This window comes from Globicephala melas, chromosome X (genome assembly GCF_963455315.2).
Source record: "Globicephala melas chromosome X, mGloMel1.2, whole genome shotgun sequence".
Taxonomy (NCBI): Eukaryota; Metazoa; Chordata; class Mammalia; order Artiodactyla; family Delphinidae; genus Globicephala; species Globicephala melas.
The window spans coordinates 15,622,952-15,638,060 of NC_083335.1; the positions used below are offsets into that span (position 1 = coordinate 15,622,952).

General features: G+C 43.8%; 1 protein-coding gene across 4 annotated transcripts; it reads left to right on the plus strand.

The window, feature by feature from the left end:
* Positions 1-1,817: 1,817 nt before the first annotated feature.
* On the plus strand, positions 1,818-14,867 carry ZNF75D (zinc finger protein 75D). Of its 4 annotated transcripts, XM_060291987.2 has the most exons (5): positions 1,818-1,956; positions 3,435-3,961; positions 5,455-5,647; positions 6,800-6,926; positions 12,434-12,571. In XM_060291987.2, exons 2-4 carry the CDS (start codon positions 3,515-3,517, stop codon positions 6,814-6,816), a joined length of 657 nt encoding a protein of 218 aa, XP_060147970.1. In that variant the 5' UTR covers positions 1,818-1,956; positions 3,435-3,514; the 3' UTR covers positions 6,817-6,926; positions 12,434-12,571. The 4 variants fall into 4 exon arrangements, with proteins under 4 accessions (XP_060147970.1, XP_030700811.1, XP_030700814.1 ...); XM_030844951.2 differs by lacking the exon at positions 5,455-5,647 and having other exon boundaries at positions 12,434-14,867; XM_030844954.3 differs by lacking the exon at positions 5,455-5,647 and having other exon boundaries at positions 3,435-3,571; positions 12,434-14,867.
* Positions 14,868-15,109: the final 242 nt, after the last annotated feature.

Sequence of the window (15,109 nt, forward strand, 5' to 3'; positions counted from 1 at the left end):
ACCTTTAATTTTGTAGAGTTTTATAAAAGAAAACATGACTCAGTGCATGCTTTTACCACTAACCATATTAACAATATGTGATGAAATTTGTTTTAAGTGAATTACAACTTGTCTTCCTGGAACCTCTAGTCCTTCTCAAGAATTTTCTCTTTTCTTTGAAGCGTAAAAGCCATAGTAGGCTACAAGAAAAATTGAAGAGATCATTATATTTATGTCCATATTCGTTCTAAATGGCTAACTATATAATCTATAGATAATTTCTATTGAAGACAATTACAAGGGATAACTGGCAGATTAATATTAAACTCCACACGGTTTAAAAACCTAACTATTTCAAATAAAAAGGAAAAAGAAAATGCCTTTATCCGACCGTCCTCATTGGTTAGTGACTCAGCTGAAAGGTAAGCCTGGGAATTGTCCAGAAGCAACAGTGCTCTGACTTCCCCTTCATTGTCCTAAAACATTCGGTTGACAATGCCTGACCTCAGGAACAGAGCTTTGAAGGAATCATTCTGAAAATGATTCTCTGGTGAAGCAAACATCTTTACTAGGTTTACAATCACAGACAACGCAGTGTCCTCTCGCACACTTCTGGGCAGCTTTACTTTGCAAATATGGATTGACCTTATCTTCTTAGAGTAATCTTCATTTGCATGTAAAAAGGTGGACAGGTGATCCTTGTTTATTTTCCTCCCAGGCATGCAGAGCTCTTGTCCCCTAGCCTGAGTGGTTTCTCACACTGATTTACAAAAGACGTCAATTTCATCCCCATTGTACAATTGAGCTACATACAGTTTCTCCTCTTTGATTCATACGGATAACTTCTGTCCAGATGGCTCAACACTAGGTAAACACTGAAAATTTGGAGACACTGACAACCCGAGATATTCGGGTTCTTAGAAAGAGGCCTTCTCCAGAGGACTATGCTAAGCATTACAGAAGATATAAGACGAAACAAGGTTCCTCTCCTTCAGGGAAGCATAATGTAGTAGCAGAAACACGGGGTATGCCAACAGGAGACCAAAATTGGTCTAAAATCTGCCACCGGTAATCCAAGTGACCCTGCGGACGTCGCGTCCTGCATCTCAATTTTTTTATATGTCAAGGAGAGATATAAATGGAACCCACACCATACGGTTAAAACCTACCTAACAAGAATAAAATAATAATAGCTGGGAAGGAAGTGCCAGCGAACCAGACAAGGGATTTAAAAATATAAGCGGCTGTTATTCCTGATCTAGCGAGGGGTCTGACTAGGAGGACCAAAGGCCTCTTAACTTAAGGAGTCCCGGGACAAGCCTAGGGATGATTTTCGGGGTTGGTGGCCCTAACCAGGCGAACTTCCCGGGAGAAAGGGAAACCGACTGCCAGAACGCGACGCAGGAGTAATCTGGACGCCACTCCGCATGTCGGGGGTCCGAGATCACGGCGTCGCGCGTCAGCAGGCTGCATCATTCCCAGGAGACGAGACGCCTATTGTGGCATAGCTAGGCCTCCCGCGGGCCCGAGACGCGGTGACCAGAACTCTTTTATTTGCATCCGGGGCTAAACCCGAGATGGGAAGGACCCGCGAGCCCTTCCGGACTCGCTAGGCTGCGACTCCCCAGACTGAAGGAGGGCGAGGTTGGGCGTGGCTGTCACGGAACCACCGGAAATGCATTCTTCCTTTTCCGGTTGGGGCCAGTCCACAGCCCGCGACCCCGAAATGGCGGGTTGCGGAATGTTCTCGGGCCGCTAGTGGGATTGGGCTGGGGACTAAGCTGCCAAGGCCCCGCGCTCCCGGACCCCGGCGTCTTGGCGCGCCGCTCGCGGGGCCTCGCGCTTTCCCGACATCGCCCCCGGGAGCGCGGGAACCCGGACTTTCCTTCCTCCCCGCGGGGGCGAGAGGCGTGGCGACTTCATAGCCGAGCCCAGAAAGAGGGAAGTGGCGTCCACGGAAGCCGGAGCTGGGTGGAGGTAATTTGATTTTCCTTCTGGGTTTGGTCAGGAGGGCCCCCGAGAGATGCCGGCCGCACGCGCCAGCTGCGTGGTGGCGAGCTGGGGTGCGGGCGCGCAGCCTTTTCCTTTTCGCGGTGGCGTCGCTGCTGGGCGGCGGGTCGGCCTGAGAGCCGGCGGGACCTGTTCTCAGCGAGGCCGGCACTCAGTCTCCTACAGCCACATCTAATCTCTGGAAGCAACCTCTTTGTACCCTGTGTGCAGATATAACCCAGGGCTGCTGCTGAAGCACGCTCGGAGGCTGCCGGTGTGCTGAGTGCACGCGGGCGCCCTCGCGGTCGGTCCTCACATGTAGGTGTAGATGGGGGATGGGGCGTAAGGCCTACCAAGGAGCCCAGCGAAACTTGCCCGTTTCCGCTGGCTTATGAGCATATCCCTGGAGAAAGGGTCATTTCAGCTTCCTAGACATTAGTTTTGGCTGACAAAGAAAAACAGGACGTGTCCCTGTACCTCCTGAGCCTGTACAGGCAGCAAGGAACCAGCCAAATTATTTCTTTGAATACCGGTGACATCCTTGAAAGAACTTTGTTGTTTCTGCTGGATCACCTCGGAGAAAATCAGACTCTCAAGGCCGTCCTCAGCCTTGCTTAAAGATCTCTATGACCCTGAGGAAGTGTAAAGTCAAGAGAAGGCTTACGTTTACAAGGACCCTTCCTGTCTCTGAAGAACCTTAATCGTCACCGTTTCTCCTTTCCTTTTTTATAGTTTGACGTTTGGGTATCTTGTAAACAAAGCCAACTGTCAGTTTTTCCAGTAAAGTAAGCAAAAATTTTCAGACACAGGTACAGAGCTGCTCAGTGCCCTTTATAAGTCTTCCCCCAGAAAAACAATGTTGATGCCATCTTATTGCTTAGTGGGGGGATACTTGCTGAGAGGAATAAGGTTGCTTTTTCTCTAATTACTTCTTTTCTGATCTGGCCGCCTCAGTTTCCTTTCCAATATTAATATGAAAAGAGAATATCAAATGTTCCATGAAGCAAAGGCGTCAGTCTCCATAATAGGATGAAGGGGCAGAGAAGTTGTTTTCACCCTGACTAAAGACAAAAAACTGGGGTGATCTATTACAATTTAGAGAAAGTCAAATATGCCCCATTTGTAAAGGTGGGACAGGAAGCACACAGATTAAGTATTGCATAATATCAAAGCTCGTTTTAGTGAATGGGTGCCAGTTTTTTCACCCATCAACCTTAAAAAAAAAAGTGATCAACTGACTTTTGTCTTCCCTGAGCTGTGCTTTGTTTCAGAGTTGGGTAACAAAGGAAAGGGGAAAAACATGTCCAGAAGTCGTCTTGAGTCATCCTGAGTGGCAGTTGATTTTAAAGGCGAGGCAGGACAGGAACTTTTCTGTTCTTTCTTCTCTGATAACTATAAATAGCAAGTAAATATGTGTCATGTGGCTTTCTTCTTGACGTTTACTTTTTTTTTCTGCCCTCCCTCAGTGACCTTGGGGAGAAGATCCACTCATTGGTTTTGTACCAAGCCTGACAAGGCCTCAGTTGTCAAAGGTGGCACCAGGAGGATGTCACACATAGGAGTAAAACTATTCCTAGAGCAAATGATGATGAGACATCTGAAGGTGAATGCATGCTTGTACCCACACGTGGAGGCTTTGTGGGAGACTAAGGGGTCTGTGAAAGAGAGCTCCAGTCAGAGTAAGAAATCCAGCCCACAGATGGACAGTCTTGGTCCTGAGAGCGCTCGCCAGCACTTCCGGAGCTTCTATTATCATGAAGCACCTGGACCGCTTGAGGCTGTCAGCCAACTGCAGGAATTATGCCATCAGTGGCTGAGGCCAGAGATCCACTCAAAAGAGCAGATCTTGGAATTGCTGGTGCTAGAGCAGTTCCTGACCATTCTGCCCAGGGATATCCAGAACTGGGTGCAGAAGTATCATCCACAGAGCATCAGAGAGGCTGTGGCCCTGGTAGACCGTTTTCAGAAAGAACATGGTGGAATAAGTAATGAGGTGAGCAGAAAGATTCCTTACGGGTACACTGAAATAGGGTAAAGGTCCGGGGCGGGGGCTGCTAATTGGATAATGGGATGGATTAGGTCATTCTTCTGTTGTTGCTTTAGAACAGCTAAGTGCGATCTGAAATCACAGACTGGCAGCCACAGTCAGCCTCCAGGTTTCGGAGTTCCTGGGAGTCTTTCCTGGCCTTCGAGAAAAGAAATGCATTTCGCCCTCTTCAGGGCCAGGGTGAATTGAGGGTGATGGGCCTGGTCTAGCATGGCTGAGGAGACAGGACTTAGCAACAGAGAAATAAAAGGCAAGAAAGACTTGGGGAAGGAGAAAAAAACCTGAAAGCGTGGACAGCACTTAGAGATCAAAGGCAAGAGAGGGTAGCAACCGAAGTATAAATCAAACATCTCTGGGGAGACTGCAAAGGAAGAGAAGAGATAGAAAAAAGGGAAACAGGGATACGGAAAGAAGAAAAGTGCCAACAGAAAAATGGAGAGAAAGTGCTGAGGGGTGGTGCCCTCTGTGGTGGGAACACACATCTCAGGGCCAGGAGGAAAGAGCCCTGTGGCCTCCCTTAGTGCTTGGCCTTGGCCTTGCTGGTGAGTGGGGAACCAAGGTCTGTCCTTGGGAGATGGCAGCACACTTCCTTTCCTCGAGAGTCCACCTTGAGGAACACAGGTGTCTTATTACAACTGAAGCATATGGAGGAAAGTTAGAGTCCCAACTCTTCCCTCATTTTTTCCCTCCGCTGCATCCCCTTTCTCCATTAAATCGTTCCCTGGACATGGGAGGATTGGAAAATCTGACTGACAGGAAAACCTTTTTTCTTTGCGTCCTTATTTTGTTTTAGAGAAAACTAGAAGATACAAATCCACTAGGTCAAGGATCCAAGTCTAGAAAGCAAGAGAGTGGAGGCAGCAAAAGGACAGGCAGCCTACCCCACCCTGCTCGTGGCCTGAGCTGTGGCCATCTGTGGAGGGGTGGAGGCCGGCAGCAGTCACAGCTTCTCTCATTTTATCCTAATCTTCCCAGATCACGTGTATAGTTCCTTGTGAGGAAACCATGGTGCAGTATCTCTTTTTAAAAATGACTTCCTGGGCTTCCCTGGTGGCGCAGTGGTTGAGAATCTGCCTGCTAATGCAGGGGACATGGGTTCGAGCCCTGGTCTGGGAGGATCCCACATGCCATGGAGCGACTAGGCCCGTGAGCCACAACTACTGAGCCTGCGCGTCTGGAGCCTGTGCTCTGCAACAGGAGAGGCTGCGATGGTGAGAGGCCCATGCACCGCGATGAAGAGTGGCCCCCGCTTGCCACAACTAGAGAAAGCCCTCGCACAGAAACGAAGACCCAACACAGCAAAAATAAATTAATTAATTAAAAAATGACTTCCTTTAACGTTACACGCTCCCCAAACCTGGGCTCTAGTCTTGTTTGTTCCTCCACCACCACCCCAAGGCCAAAAGTTCTTTGCTAACGAGGATGGGGATTATTTCTAGGTCACAGCCCATGAGCTGGGAAAGGAGGCATTGCTCTTGGGAGGAACAGCAGTGGCCCCAGGCTTTAAGTGGAAGCCAGCAGAGCCCCAACCAATGGGTGTGTTCCAGAAAGAATGTTGGAATACATACCGGGTACTGCAAGAACAGCTGGGCTGGAATACTCAGAAAGAAACCCAGCCTTTATATGGAAGAGGTGAGGAGCTTCATAATAATTCTCTTCTCCTGGGAGCTGTGATAGTAATTGGTTCAGCTAGAATGTCACGGAATTTTCCAGCTGCCCAGCCCTGCTGGCACTTAGGATGGCTCTCTGGTGGGAGTATAGTAGGCCAGTGGTGGGTGAAGGTGAGGGTCATTCTGTGGTACAGAAACATCCCAACCACAGAACCCTGGTATTTACAATGTGGACCTTGCTCCTTAGAAATCTGAGAGGAGAGAGGAAGATACAGCAGGAACAGGCGGGGTCATCTCACCCTTACAAGTTAAAGGAGAAATTGGGATCAGAAATGGACTGTCATTGGCAGAATGGGAAGATAACTGTACACCAGGAAAAAAGTAATAAATCTCCCACATTTCCTACCGTACACTGGAGGACCTTAGGCTTTCATTTTCAAACACCTCTAATTCTTGCCCAGCTCAGCAAACAATTTATTTTATGAGAGGAAAAACATAATGGATTTCCTTTTATTTCATGAAATCTGTGGAAAGAGTCAACTGGGAACCAGTTCTGCGGAGTGGTGGATATTTGGTTCTTGTTTGCAAGGAGAAGGCCACTTCTGGCACAGCACATCACACACGCACGCACACACACGTGCGCGAAGATGAGCCATCTTTACCGAAGGAGTCCTATATTGTAGAAATTGCCTCAGGGTATTCATAAATAGAAAAGAGAAAGTTTTTCTGGCTCTTTTCCCCCCACAGCTGTGCCTGCTCAACAGATTCTAGCCTTTTCTGAGCAGGAAAGCACCCCAAGCTGGAAGATGGCATCTGAGCTCATCCTGCCTGAGTCCCAGGTGAGCTGTACTTTCCAGCTTTTCCAGGCAGCCTGAACGTGACCTTGTCTGCTTTTCTCTGCTACCCATGACCCACCGTACCTGGCAGGTGCTCTGAGGTGCGTTAGCCCCAGGTGTTCTCTAGGCAACGAGGCTTGGCCCTGTGGGAATTGGGCACCTCCCAAGCTGTGTACTGATTTCTTTGGTGCCTTCCTTTTCTGCCATCTCACTTCTTTTCCCTTAAATATTATACTCTTAAGGTCTTCAGTGACTGGCCTCCCGTGTCATTCGGAGATGAGTGATAGGATGGCTTTTGTCGTGGCAAGTACTGAACTACAACTTATTCTCTTCTTTAGAGTCTGTTGACATTTGAAGATGTGGCCTTGTTTTTTACCGAGGAAGAATGGCAATTACTGGACCCTGCTCAGAAGATCCTCTACCATAATGTAATGCAGGAAAACTATGAGACTGTCATCTCTCTAGGTAAAGATTTTTCCTTTCCTTTGTGTAGAACTTGTGTAATCTGTCCCGTCCTCAGTTCATGAAAAATGAACTCCTGTGAGAAAGTCCCAGTGTTCCAGTGGCGGGTTGGTTCTCAGCTTGATGGTGTGGGGAAAAGGAAAGGCATATCCAGACCACCCGGAGAGCTTTTTACGAATACACATCTCACTTCTTTATTCTAGGTAGAGTTCTTAATCTCTCATACTCCTGCCCCGCCCTGCAAACCCACTCTTCCCATATCTTTTCCATGTCAGTAGCGGGCACCACGACTTACCCAGTTGCTCAGGCCCAAAACCTCTCAGTTATCCTTCTTTCTGGTCTTTTTGTTACACCCCCCAGCCGATCCGTCAGCAAGTGCCCTGAGCTCTGTCTTTAAAATAGTTCCTGCAACGCCGTTAATCAACTATACTCCAGTATAAGATTAAAAAGTTTTTAACAAAAGGTGCTGAATACAACCACGTCTCAACCTCTTCTGCTCTCACCATCTGGTCTAAGCCACCTCATCTCTAAGTAGGTCTGCTGGAATACCACTGCACTCCCCGCCCCCTCCACGTCGTTTCCATCTGTCCTCCTTATAGGTTTAGTTCTTCGCTTCCTCATTGCATATCCACCTACAACCACAGTAGAGTATAAAGAAGATGTGGAATCTAAGATTCTGCCCATTTAAATGTTGGGAGTAAATAAAAGTATAAAAGAGTCATTCACTTTTCCTGAAAATAGTCTGGAATTAAGATGGCAGTCCATGACCTCAAAGTTTTATTCTCAGAACATTATCATTGCACCCTAAACTTAAAGCGATCTGTTTAGCACAAGGGCAAGAACCATAGACCCGAGGTCCCCAAGAGTTCAAGGACAGTCTTAGAGAGTCTCCTTGAGGTAAGTGTATACATAGGAAGAAGAGAAGATTCCTTGATAGGAACCTTTATAGGAGCTTAACATTTTTAAGATTCTGTTCCTGTATTTTTTCTTTTTTTTTTTGTGGTACGCGGTCCTCTCAGTGTTGTGGCCTCTCCCGTTGCGGAGCACAGGCTTCAGACGCACAGGCCCAGTGGCCATGGCTCACAGGCCCAGCCGCTCCGCGGCATGCGGGACCCTCCCGGATCGGGGCACGAACCCATGTGCCCTGCATCGGCAGGCGGACTCTCAACCACTGCGCCACCAGGGAAGCCCTGTATTTTTTTTAATTTAACTTTTAATTGAGTTAATTGTAGATTCATATGCATATTTAAAATGTAATACAAAGAGAACCCATGTACACTTTACCCATTTTCCCTCAATGATAACTTTTGCAAAAGTATATAATATCACAACCAGAATATTAATACTGATATAGTCCACTGACCTTATTCATGTTTCCGTTTTCCCTTGTATGTGTGTGTGTTTAGATCTATAAAGTTTTATCACATGTTGAGGTTTGTGTATTCGCCCCCACAATCAAGATACTGGACAGTTACATAACCACAAGGAGCCCTCCTGTTGCCCTTTTATAACCACACACATTTCCCTCCCACATCCCACCCCATCACCAACCTATGCCAACCACTGATCTGTTCTACAGTTTTTTAATTTTGCCATTTCAAAAATGTTATATGAATAGAGTCATGCAGTATGTAGCTTTGGGGGATTAACTTTTCTCATTCAGAATAAGTCCCTGGAAATTCATCTTAGCTATTGCGTGTATCGGTAGTTCAGATGAACTGCTGAGAAGCATTCCATGATATTGATATGCCACAATTTGTTTAACCATTCACCCATCGAAAGGTATTTTTGCTGTCTTCAGTTTTTGGCTATTGCGAATAAAGCTGCCGTGAACATTCACGTACAGGATTTTGTGTAGAGATAAGTTTTCGTTTCTCTGGGATAAATGCCTTTAAGGGTGCAATTGCTGGTTCATATGGTAATTACATGTTTAATGCCAAACTGTTTTTCAAAGTTGCTGTACCATTTTACATTCTCAGCCAGCAATGGATGTGATCCAGTTTTTCTACATTCTTGCCGTTGTTTAGTAGTATCACCATTTTTTAAAATGGTGCCTTTTGCCTTTCTGCTAAGTATGTAGTGTTATCTCATTGTGGTTTGGATTTGCATTTCCCTAATAGCTAATGATGTTTTGTAGCTTTTCATGTGCTTATTTGCTATCTCTATGTTCAGTGAAATGGCTTTTGCCCATATTTTAATTAAGTTGTTTTTTAACTGTTGAGTTTTGAGAGTTCTTTATAGATTCTAGATTCTAGTGCTTTCGTGGATATGTGGTTTGCAAGGAGTTTCCCCAAGGCTGTGTATTTTTCTTTTTATCCTCTTCCCATGGGCTTCCACAGAGTAAAAATTTTGAATTGTGATAACCAATTTTTTATTTTTTCCTTTTATAGATTGTATTTTTGTTATCAAGGCTAGCAGTCTGACTAGCTATAAATCCCTAAAATTTTCTGTGTTTTTCCTAAAAGTTTTATAATTTTACATTTAAGTCCACGATTCTTATTGAGTGGATTATTATATAAGGTATGAAGTTTAGGTTGAAGTTCATTTTTTTTGCCTATGGAGGTCCAATTGCTTCAGCCTCGTTTGTTGAAGAGACTGGCCTTCCTCCACTGAAATGCTTTTGCACTTTTGTCAAAGATCAGTTGGGCATATTTGTGTACATCTATTTTGTTCCATTGAGCTATGTGTCTATCCTTCTGCCAGTATGGCACTGTCTTGATTACTGTAGCTATACAATTTAGGAAGCCTTAATATCTATCAGGTAGAGTGATTCTTCCCACTTTATTCTTTTGTCAAGATAAAATTTTATTTTAGCTATTCTAGGGCCTGTTCCTTTCCATGTAAATTTTAGAATAAGCTTATCTATGTCTACAATAAACTTTGTTGGAATTTTGCTAGAAATTACATTAAACCTATATATTAATTTGAGGGGGAGTGATATCTTTACTATGTTGATCTTTCTAATCAGAGAACACAGTATGTCTATTTATTCGGGTCTTCTTTGACTTCTTTCATCAGCTTTTTGTAATTTTCAGTGTACAGATCTTTTGCATGTTTGTTACGTGTATGTAGAAGCTAATTTTCATTGGAGCAATTGTAAATGGTATTATTTTAAATTTGGTTTCTGCATGTTTATTGTTTTTGTATAGGCGTGCCACTAATTTTGTTTTGTTCTCTTATCCTGTGACCCTACTGAACTCACTTATTAGTTCTAAGAAGTTTTTTAAGTCTTTCACTATTACCTATGATGTTAGTACAGGTTTTTTTGTTGATACTCTCATCAGGTCGATATAATTCCTTATTTTCTGAGTGTTTTTTATCATGAATGGATGTGGGGTTTGTCAAATACTTTTCTGTGTCAGTTAATGGGATTATGATCTTTGAAAGCTCGTTGATATGGTGGGTTATGTTGATTGATTTCAAATGTTGAACCAGCTTTGCATACCTGCAGTAAATCCTACTTGACCATGGTATATAATTCTTAATTATTGTTACATTCAGTTTGCCAGTATTTTGTTGAGGATTGTTGTATTTAAGTTCATGGGAGATGTTAGTCTGTAGTTTTCTTTTTTAGTACTGTCTTTGTATGATTTTGCTATCAGGGTAATTACTGGCCTTATAAAATGACTTGGGTAGTATTTCTTCCTCTTGTCTTTTCTGGAAGAGATTATATACAAGTGGTGTTAATTCTATAAATATTTGGTAGAATTCTCCAGTAACACTATATGAACCTGGAGCTGTCTTTTTTAGCAGCTTTTAAATTATGAATTCAGTTTCTCTAATGGTCAGAGTGCTATTCAGATTATCTATTTCATATTGGTTGAATTATGGTAGTTTGTGGATTTTGAGAAATTGGCCCATTTTTCCTAACTTTTAAAATCCATGAACATAAGTTGTTTATAGTATTCTCTTATTATCTTTTTTTTTTTTTTTTGTGGTACGCGGGCCTCTCTCACTGTTGTGGCCTCTCCCGCTGCGGAGCACAGGCTCTGGACGCGCAGGCTCAGCGGCCATGGCTCACGGGCCCAGCCGCTCTGCGGCATGTGGGATATTCCCGGACCGGGGCACAAACCCGCGTCCCCTGCATCGGCAGGCAGACTCTCAACCACTGCGCCACCAGGGAAGCCCCCTTATTATCTTTTTAATTGCTTCAGAATGTGTAGAGATATACCCAGTTTCCTTCTTGACACTGATGGTTTATATCTTCTCTCCTATTATTTTTGTCAGTGTTGATATAGGTTTATCAATTTTATTTTCTTTAAGAATAAGCTTTTTGTTTGATTGTGATTTCTTTTGTGATCTTTATTATTCCTTTCTTCAACTTTTTAAAATTTTATTTCGCTTTTTTTCTAGTTTCTTGAGTTAGGAACTTAGATTATTTATTTGAGACCTTTCCTCTTTTTTATTGTAAGCATTTAGGGCTATACATTTTCCTCTGAGCATTCCCTTAGCTGCATTCCACATATTTTGATATATTTGAATTTCATTTTCATTTAACTATGTATTTTTAAATTACCCTTGAGACTTTCTGTTTGAATCATGGATTATTTAGAAGTATACTGTTTCATTTCCATATATTTTTAGATTTTTCTGTTGTCTTTCTGGTTTTGACTTCCAGTCTGATTCCATTTTTGTCAGATTGCCTTTTCTCACTCAAGCTGTGATTTTTTTTTTTTTGGTTCTAGGTGTGATGTGTTATTTTCTTTATTGCATCCTGATCATTTTGTCTATTACGTTAGGAGAGTCTGGGTCCTATTTAAATATTTTATTTTAATGGGCAGTCACTCTGTTTTAATTTAGCACACAGGTTCTTTCCTACTTTTGTGGAGTATGTGTCTAGTGACAGTTTAGTTTTCAGAGCCTTTATAGTGTTATTGTGGTCTCCTTGGTTTATATGGTACTGCTAGGGTTCCCTTGCGTCCCCGCTGGTGCTGCCTGATGGTGAGGAAGATACTTACCTAGGCCAGAGTGTCTCTCAGTGGGAATCTCTGACCTGTAGGGATGAAAAGGCTTCCTGGGCCCAGCCACTTGTGGCTAGGTCCCTCTTGCTAGTTCTGCATGCCTAATTTGGTGTCTCCTCACTGGAGTTCTAGTGTTGTCAGAAGGTTTCCCATTCAGATTTGGGAAGGAATAAGCCTATCCAGGTAGCCTTCTGTTGCTAGGTTGCGGTTTGGAAAACACTAGATCTGGTTTGCCTTCTTTTTTGGGTGTGGGGATGTAAGACACCTGCTGTGTTACTCTTGTAGTTCTGGGGTCCCAAACCATTTTGCCTTCTTTTTACCACTTTTTAGAATTCTCTGTTCATTGTGTCTTGCATTCTTGAATGGGTTTGTTGTTGTGCCTAGCAAGGAGGATCAGGGAGAAATGGGTCTATGCCATTTTGTCCAGATTGGACCAGAAATCACTTGTTCTTGTATTTTTTAAAAGCTGTCATCATTGATTTTTCTTTTCATTCCTGTAGTTTTCTTGTTCTGGGATCAGATGTCTGATTCTTCTGTTTATTCCAACAGGGTTAAAGCTCAAAAATGACACTGGAAATGACCAACCTATGTCTCTTTCTACATTAGAAATACAAGCATCAGGATGCAAAGTATTAAGAAAGGCCAGAATGAAAGTTGCCCAGAAAACAACGGGCAGAGAAAATCATGGTGGTACACACAGGGTACGGAAACGGCATCGAGCTTTTCCAGGGAAGAAAAGAAAGAAACTTACAACTTGCAGACAAGAGCTTCCAAAACGTATGGATCTTCATGGGAAAGGCCATGCAGGAGAGAAACCTTTTAAATGTCAGGAATGTGGGAAAAGCTTCAGGGTTAGCTCTGACCTAATTAAGCACCAGAGAATTCACACTGAAGAGAAACCCTATAAATGTCAACAATGTGATAAGAGGTTTAGGTGGAGTTCAGATCTTAATAAGCACTTACTGGCACACCAAGGAATAAAACCATATAGATGCTCATGGTGTGGGAAAAGCTTCAGTCATAACACAAATCTACACACCCACCTAAGAATTCACACAGGAGAAAAACCCTTTAAATGTTATGAATGTGGGAAAAGATTCATTCAGAACTCCCACCTTATTAAACACCAGAGAACCCACACAGGTGAGCAGCCTTATACTTGTAGCATATGCAGGAGAAATTTTAGCAGGCGGTCAAGCCTTCTTAGACACCAGAAACTCCACAGGAGAAGGGAATCGTGTCCAGTGTCTCCAGTCTGAAGAAAGCCAGCAGCTAGAGCTTGACCCTAGAGGTGATAAAAGAATACAAAATGATGAGGCACCCAGTGATAGGAATCTATCATCAACAAAATTTGGGAGGGGCACATGTTATGTTTCATAAAAAGGAATCTAAACTCTCTTTTATTCAGCATTGTATCCTCAGTGCCTCCTAGCACAAGACTGATCCATAATGACTTCTTTATAAATAAAAGAGTGAAATAGTTCTCATATATCTAAAGTTACCTATCTATTTCTAACTATCTGTATCTGTCTGGTTACTCAGCTTCCCCACCCCCCGTGATCTAAATTCTTCAGGTATCAGGTGCTCAGCAAATATGTGATGGCCATGAGTCCTACTCCCATTCTTTCTCAGGAGAGACGGAAAATAAGAGTATTCAGGTCCTCTGAAGGGAGCTCAGAGAGAATTACTAAGTTTGAGGCAGTTTCTGTTGCTACCATTCTGGCTACACGAACAACCAAACCAGGGTTCAGGGAACTTCATTCTGGAATAGGAAGAGAGGGTTCAGTGTTTGCCCTGGGAGAAGTACCCCCATTCTAGTTGCCTCTCTCCTGAGCAGCCACTACTGCTGCAGTGTTTTCTGTCAAAGGAATTCCAAGCAGCACGCAGAGGCCTGAATGCCAGCACAGACCTAGGGACCCTGGAAGCACTTGATATCTTTCTTCCTGCTGGTCCTCTCAACACTGAGGTATTCAGAATGAAATGATGAAGGAGGTAATCGGGGCCCTCATCCAGGTATCTGTAGAAGGCAGAGGGCAGTGGTGAATGGCCTTTTTTTGACTTTCACTATGTGGACTGGAAGGCTTTCAAGTTGATGCCACCCTGCTCCAGGACCTAACAGGAGGCCCATTTTTATGGCTGTTCAGCCACAGCCCCATATACATGGATGCTTTGCAGGAAGGTCTGGAGATTTTGCAAACTGATTTACTAGAGTGGTAAGGAGAGCCATGTGGCCTCATGGCCTCGTAGCCTCGGTGAACATTGGATGTGAGGAGGGAGTGTCCAGTCAGAGCAGGGTGAGGCCTGTGACTTAGAGTGATGGCTCAGTGAGAGCCAGGTCAGACAGAAACTGGTTTGTTCATGGTGGTTCCTTTTCCTTCCCCATTGGCCTGAGGTTGCGCAGTTGGCCCTCTATATCCACAGGTTCCACGTGCACAGATTCAACCAACCGCGGATCAAAAAAATTCCAGAGCTTAGGAAAGGTAAAACATGAATTTGCTGCATGCTGGCAACTGTTTACATAGCATTTACATTGTACTAGGTATTGTAAGTAATCTAGAGGTGATTTAAAGTATATGGGAAGATGTGTGTAGGTTATATGTAAATACTGCACCATTTTACATAAGGGACTTAAGCATCCTCAGATTTTGGTAGCTGCAGGGGGTCCTAGAACCAATCCCCTGCAGGAGAGACAACTGTATCTCCTGAGAAGACGATGTGATGTCAAGGGAAGGGCAGGGAAGTTGGAAGACATGGGTTTATACCTGTGTCAGATCCTAGTTCAGGATGTTGGTCAAGCCTTCTATATACTTATTATTTCATAAAATTTTACTTTTTAAATGAAAACAGCATTTTGTTTCACATGAGATTTAAACATCAGACAAAATTCCATTGTTTCCATATTACCCAGAGATGACCAGCGTTCACTTTTTTAGAATAGGTGTCTTCATATAATTTTTCTCTTTTTTTCTTCTTTTTTTTTTTTGGCCACACCGCACGGCATGCGTGATCTTAGTTCCCCAACCAGGGGTGGAACCTGGGCCCCGGCAGTGAGAGCGCTGAGTCTTAACCACTGGACCACCAGGGAATTCCCCAGATAATTTTTCCATGAAGAGTCCTTTCTAAGCTTGTTCACATGTTTATAAAATGGAGATAGTGATTCCTTCCTATCAGGGCTGCTGTGAGAATTAAGAGAGACTGGTGAGCATGCCTAACATTGGTTACAGA